The sequence below is a fragment of the Rutidosis leptorrhynchoides genome, chromosome 9 (genome assembly GCF_046630445.1).
Source record: "Rutidosis leptorrhynchoides isolate AG116_Rl617_1_P2 chromosome 9, CSIRO_AGI_Rlap_v1, whole genome shotgun sequence".
Lineage (NCBI taxonomy): Eukaryota > Viridiplantae > Streptophyta > Magnoliopsida > Asterales > Asteraceae > Rutidosis > Rutidosis leptorrhynchoides.
Window position 1 is genome coordinate 108,122,275 of NC_092341.1, and position 6,865 is coordinate 108,129,139.

General features: G+C 34.0%; 2 protein-coding genes across 2 annotated transcripts; both read right to left on the reverse strand.

Moving 5' to 3' along the window:
- Nucleotides 1-3,652: 3,652 nt before the first annotated feature.
- LOC139868307 (uncharacterized) lies at nucleotides 3,653-5,712 on the reverse strand. Its single transcript, XM_071856635.1, has 3 exons — nucleotides 4,712-5,712; nucleotides 4,123-4,250; nucleotides 3,653-3,903 (listed from the first exon to the last, which is right to left on the reverse strand). Exons 1-3 carry the CDS (start codon nucleotides 5,710-5,712, stop codon nucleotides 3,653-3,655), a joined length of 1,380 nt encoding a protein of 459 aa, XP_071712736.1.
- Nucleotides 5,713-5,957: 245 nt separating this feature from the next.
- LOC139868308 (uncharacterized) lies at nucleotides 5,958-6,377 on the reverse strand. Its single transcript, XM_071856637.1, has one exon. The coding sequence runs from the start codon at nucleotides 6,375-6,377 to the stop codon at nucleotides 5,958-5,960; it is 420 nt and encodes a 139-aa protein (XP_071712738.1).
- Between the last annotated feature and the right edge of the window lie 488 nt (nucleotides 6,378-6,865).

A 6,865-nucleotide genomic window follows, 5' to 3' on the forward strand; every position in this document is an offset into this window, starting at 1 on the left:
ATCAAGTCTCACCCTTTTAATGGTGTAATCAGGAAAATGAGCTCTCAATTTAATAATTTGGGCAAGAAATTTTGCAAATGCCACATTACGGCTTGATAACAGACAAACATGAGACCATCTACTAGATGCATCTATTAGGACCATGAAATATCTAAATGGTCCACATGGTGGATGAATTGGTCTACAAATATCACCTTGAATTCTTTCAAGAAACATTGGTGTTTCTTTCTCAACCTTAAGTGGTGAGGGTGTAGTTATCAATTTTCCAAGAGAGCAAGATATACATGGAACCATTGTATCATGAAGGATTTTTCTATCCTTCAGTGGATGTCCATGTGTACATTCAATAATTCTTTTCATCATTGTTGATCCTGGATGGCCCAATCTGTTATGCCATAAATTAAATACACCAGGATCAATATACTTTTCTTTAATCACCATATGTGCTTCTGGTACATTTATATGTGTATAATGTAATCCAGAATTAAGTCTTGGCAGTTTTTCAATCACGTGATTCTTGTTAGTGATACTTAAATATTTCTCATTTTCTGCCGTTACTGACTGATAATCATATCCATTAAGGTATATGTCAGAAAAACTGAATAAATTTCTGCTTGACTTAGGAGAGAATAAGGCATTATTAATTAAAAATGTTGTACCATTTGGTAATATGAATTTTGCCTTTCCTATCCCTTCTATCAAATTAGCAGCACCTGATATTGTATGTATAGTTCCTTCCGTTGGTTTCAAATCAATGAAATATTTTTCAGATTTAAGTATAGTGTGTGTAGTACCACTATCTGCTATACAGAGATCTCCACTACTTGATTGATGTTGTGTTCCAGCAGAATTCATATTAAACTTCATATATAATAAACAAACAGTAAGTATATAAATGTTACACAAAATGTTTATTACACACAAATAGATAAAACTGAAACATTTGACATACATAGAATTGAAACATCAAACATAGAACTGGAACATTTGATAAAACATATAGAACTGAAACATTTGAGAAAACATGATGACAAAGGTTAAATCGTTTTATTTATGAAAGAAACATATTAATTTAATTCAAGAAATCTTCATATAAATCAGATGGTTGCTCAGTGACTGTTGGATCAATATTATCCACAAAATTTACTTCCTTTTCTTTACCTTTCAGCGAATCCTGATACATCTTAACAAGATGTTTAGATGTTCGGCAAGTATTAGCCCAGTGGCCCATTCTACCACATCTGTAACAAGATTCTTCAGAATTTTTAGAAGAATTTTCTTCAACATCTTGTTTAGTGGGCTTGTTTTGTGGTTGATATTTATATTTTCGTGGATTATTATTTCTTTGACCACCACGGCCACGGCCACAGCCACGTCCACGCCCATTCCCATTACCATAAGGATGGTTTCTACCATAGTTATGGCTTTTGGCATGATGATGGCGATGGTTATTATAACCACGACCTTGCCCGAGTCCTTGTCCCTGTTTATAATTATTTGCAGTATTTGCTTCAGGGATTGCAAGTGTACCAGTAGGACGGGATTGCTGATTTTTCATTAATAGCTCATCATTTTGCTCTGCAACCAAGAGATATGAATTAAGTTCAGGATATGTGTTGAACTTTAGCATTCTCAAATTTCTTTGCACTGTGATGTTGGCAGCATTCATTGTGGAGAAAGTTTTCTCCAACATGTCTGCATCACTTATTTCATGTCCACAGAATTTAAGTTGTGAGATTGTATTATACAGAGCTGAGCTGTATTCATTTACTTTCTTAAAGTTTGGAACCTTAATGTTCTCCATTGTTCCATAGCAGCTGGAAGTAAAATTTCTCTTTGATTATTGAATCTGCTTTTGAGAACTTCCCATAAAACATGGAGATCTTCTACAGTCACATAATTATTTTGTAAGCATTCATCAATATGTTGATGAATAAAGCAACATGCCGTTGCTTGTTCTTTTTCAGAACAAGTGTTGTTTTCATTTATGGCTTCAAGAATGCCCATTGATTTAAGATGCATTTTTACTTTTATAATCCATTGCATGTAGTTGTTTCCAGTTGATTCTAAAGGAGTAAATTTAAGCTTTTCCAGATTCGACATTTTCTATTAAAACAAACAACATGATAAATTATAGTCACTTTATATTCATAAGTATATAAACATTAAACATAAATTTAATATAACATAAATGATAAGTAGGTGACAGTGTCGACCATATGTAAGCAATCATTAATAAATGTTATATAACATAAATATAAATATTAATAAACATAAATGATAATTAGGCGACAGTGTCGGCCATATAAATGTTAGATAATAGAAATATAAATGTTAGTAACATAAATGATAATTAGGCGATAGTGTCGGCCATATATTATTCAGGTGGTATAACCAACCATATATCATTTAGGTGGCAGAGCCAACCATAATTAGTATTAAGATTATCGTGCTGATAACGTGTTATAATTCAGTAGGCTTATAACTACCTTTAGTGGTTTGATTCTTGATTAAGAATACTAATAATGAAGTGTAAGAACAAAGATGATAATGGAGAGAAAGAAAGAAACACTTTGTAAGTGTGAGAAAATGGTGCAAGTTTAATGCTTGCATTCATGGCTATTTATAGCAAAAATATCACAAGTTTAGGTAATACAATAATATTACTTTTGTGTATCAATAATTGACTATCCATTTATATATATATATATATATATTTATATATTATAACACTAATAATGTGCTAATAATCGGCTGGCACTAATAGCGGGAGTGTAATAGTCAATAGTATTAACCGTTAGAGGGCAAATATGTAAATTAAATATATGAATTGGTACCCATTTCCTATTGTTTTGGCAACTTGAACTCATTTCCTATTTTGTAGTACCATTAAGTTTACCAGTTAAACACCATTTTCAAACTCAAAAAAAAATTAAGAAATAAAAAAAAATAAAAAACATCCGACTTTTGTTTACGATATTAACATCGGATCATTCATCCATATCAAAATTTCTCTCTGATATTAATCGAAATATGACAGACTATGTAGAAGTTGAAGTCGTTGAAGAAGTCAAAGAGGAACTGACGAAGATACATAATTACTCTAATTATTTATGTAGCCATGCACATTATGGAAAATTATCTAAATGTTTATTTGATTTTTTTAATCGTTAGAACTCCAGTAACAACATATCCAATTTAACAACATATATAATTCATTGTTCAAAATGTATCTAATCTTACGCATTTAATAAAATTCATTTACGATTCTTTCTCATACGCATTTATGTTCCTTTGTAGTGTAAATATGCTGTTGGGACCGAAATAGTGCCGGGTGATGGAATTTCACATTCGCTACCTCAAGTGTGCAGTACTTACAAACCGCTGAGTCTGTTGAAGATGAATTGGATGCAGACATTGAAGACTCGGATGATGGTTCTTTATGATTTTTAGAAACTTTTTGTGTGTCTTTGTTACCATGTTTGAAACCATTTCATTGTTCCTTTGATTATGTTTAATGTTACCATCAAGTTTCTTAATGAATTTTCTTTTTCTTTTTTTTTTTGCATCCATTTTATTAGTAGCTATTGTGTTAATTATAATGTCTACAACTATGATATAAATTCATGGCAGATGTCCACATGCATAACTTCTAGGTCACGCCCATTTTACAATCAATGGCATCAACAGTAGCAGAGGTGTTGGATGTGAACTTGTGTTTTTTTATCGAATGACTTGGCCTTTTTAGTGCATCTTTTCCGATAACAAAACCTTTTCGCATCATTAACATGGATGCTTGTATGTTTGGGTTTGCTCCTGTAGTTGTGATCTTTTTGACTGCATCATTTTGCTGAACATGGATGCTTGATTCAGTCCTTCTATTTGTTTTTCTAAACAACAAACCTGCACACGTCAAGGATGAATATATAACAATATGAGGTAATTTTATAGTTAACAAAATAATTCTTTAGAATACATTAGAATAGATTAAACACTCTGGTCGCAACAAACCAAACTTAAAAGCACCAATCATTTTGTGAAAACCAACTATTCTTTTTTGATTTACTTTTATTATGAAAAAATCTATTGTAAACAAGGATGCATGAATTAATTTGCACTTACAATGATTAACACCAAACATGTTTTTCGATGCAACTTCATCAACACTTTTTGTATTCACCTCTTCAAATCGTTCATTCTTCAGACGACTTATTTTTCCAAAAATTTTTAGTGTAACAACCAAATTTGCCCTAGCAAAAAAAAAATGTAAACTACAATTAAACCAAATCAGTTTTGATGTATCACGATTAAAAAATTGGATGCATACTCGTATTGTTGCCGTTGTCTTGCTCGTTCATAAAACAGACTAGATATGATCTCTCAATCGTTGTTTTAGTCGACAAATTAATCAACCGTGACTTATAATTATAAGTTTGTTGCATCCGAATTTTATGTGATTATATTGTTGGATAATGAAATTTTCACGGGATATGATATGCAGCTGAACGAATTTTGAATTTGGAAAACATTTTTTTTTTGGTAAAGGGTTATCCGGCAAATATTATTAAAAATAATTAAAGAATCGTACAATGAGGAACAGCTGCTACTAGAGAACCTAGAAGCCCAACAAAAATGACCTACTAGCTATCTAAACATCTAAACAATGATAACTAGAACCAAAACCAAAACATAAATAAACTAGCCTAATTGCCAGTCTACTTTTAATTGATTAACACGAGCTGAATCTTTGAAGCGAATTGACACTAACTTTAATCTCACATTCGATCTGATCAACTCGAATAGCTGCTCCACCGATTTAGCTTTCCGTTTAAACACGCAGTTATTCCTTTCTTGCCAAATAAAATACACAGTTGCTGTATAACACAACTTAGCCACCACAACCATAGACAAATTACGACTAGCAACCAAGATCAAAATATCTCTACATGACTGCCACTCATCAACCATATCAAGACGAATTAGAGACCACATACGCCGCCAAACCAGACCCGGAAATGAAAATTTGAAGAATAGATGTTCATGCGAATCCATGCATTGATTACAAAACACGCACAATAACACCGCATTAGTACGAATCTCCCGTGGTTTCAGCTTATCCTGAGTCTTAAGCCTTTCACCCATTAACAACCACATAATAAAAGCATGTTTCGGGATACATTGAGAAAACCAAACCACTTTGAACCAATTCACCAAGGGACCTCTCGGTCGAATGGAGTCCCAAATAGCAGCAACAGACCCCGACTTGACTAAATTATCGTGACCCTTAAAAACCAATTTATCATCTTGTGCAGAGAAAACTGGAAGGATAATCGATTGCAAAGAAGGGAAACGAATAGGCCAATCCATCGGCCAAACAGCACCACTCGGGCCAACAACATCACACACTTTGTCATATTTATAGAACCCTTCGTTAACGATAATCTCAATTGAGATAATGTCAACTAAAGGGCCTACATTAGACCAAATATCAAGCCAAACAAAAGGAGTGTGACCATTACCAACTTGATACACAAAAGAATGACGAACAAGAGGCTGAATCTGTAGCAACTTACGACAACTCCATGAGGCATTAGCGTCAACACCTATCTCCCAAAGGCTACGATCAGCAAGCTTATAATCTTTGACCCATTCAACCCAGATCGAATTCTTAGCTGTTAATAAACGCCATAGAAGAGAGGCCATAAGAGCCATATTCCAAGATATCTTTTAATATCGAGCCCTCCTTCCTCTTTAGGTAAACACACATCATCCCACCGAACCTTAGCCTTACCACGTTTAAGCTCACCTTGGCACCAAAGGAAACCACGTATAAGCTTTTCAATATCTTTAATAATGGCATCCGGAAGAATGAAAATTGAGCACCAATACAATCGCATAGCTGTGAGAACGGAAATAATAAGTTGAACCCTACCCGCAAAGGATAGGAATTTATTTTTTCAATCATCAATCTTAATACGTATCCTGTCTACCAACACTTTACAGTCCCAATATATAAGGCACGTCGAGACTAAAGGGACACCTAAATAACGAATGGGTAACGAACCAACTTCAAAAGGAAACGCAAGGTGAATGAGCTGCTGTATCGGTTGGGGGATATTACTAAAGAAGACAGTACATTTCGGAATACTAGGAGTTAAGCCCGAGCACCGCTTAAACTCTTGAATCGCATCTCTAATCAACACCACCGAAGCAACATTCCCATGCGAGAAAAGGAATAAATCATCCGCAAAACACAAATTGATGATACGATGTTTCTCACATTTTGGGTGATATTTAAACATAGTTGAACTCTCAATGTTTCTTTTAAACATTAACGTGAGGACTTCCATAACAAGCGTGAATAAATACTGGGACATAGGATCACCCTGCGGGAGCCCCCGTTTACCCTTGAAAAAACCATGGAGATCCCCATTGACACAAATGGAATACGACGTCGTTGAAACGCATGTCATGATCCACTTGATCATCAAACGAGAGAAACCGAACCAAGTAAGAGCAGATTCCCAAAAACTTCCAATCAACTGTATCGTAAGCTTTTTGGATATCTACTTTGAAAGCATAACGTGGAGTACCGCGATCAAGGTGATAATTTTTCATAATTTCCTGAGTAAGGAGGACATTATCGGCTATCCGACGACCCGGGATAAAAGCAGATTGGTTCTTACTAACAACATCATCAAGGCTACCTTTATTTCGGTCTGATATAATCTTGCTAATACATTTATAAATAAAATTGCAACACGATATAGGACGATAATCATTAACTTTGTTTGGGACATGAACTTTAGGTAAAAGAGTGATAATAGTGTTATTAATTTTCTTCAGCAACTGACCATTACGGAAG

Bases quoted from the DNA above. Each gene is read 5' to 3' on its own strand.
- LOC139868307 (XM_071856635.1), bottom strand. From the start codon at position 5,712: ATGGCTCTTATGGCCTCTCTTCTATGGCGTTTATTAACAGCTAAGAAT. The intron at 4,251-4,711 runs GCAATTAGGCTA...TTTTTTTGCTAG, and splicing joins AATCAATTAAAAGTAGACTG to GGCAAATTTGGTTGTTACAC. The intron at 3,904-4,122 runs GTAAGTGCAAAT...TGACGTGTGCAG, and splicing joins CATGTTTGGTGTTAATCATT to GTTTGTTGTTTAGAAAAACA.
- LOC139868308 (XM_071856637.1), bottom strand. From the start codon at position 6,377: ATGTCCCAGTATTTATTCACGCTTGTTATGGAAGTCCTCACGTTAATG.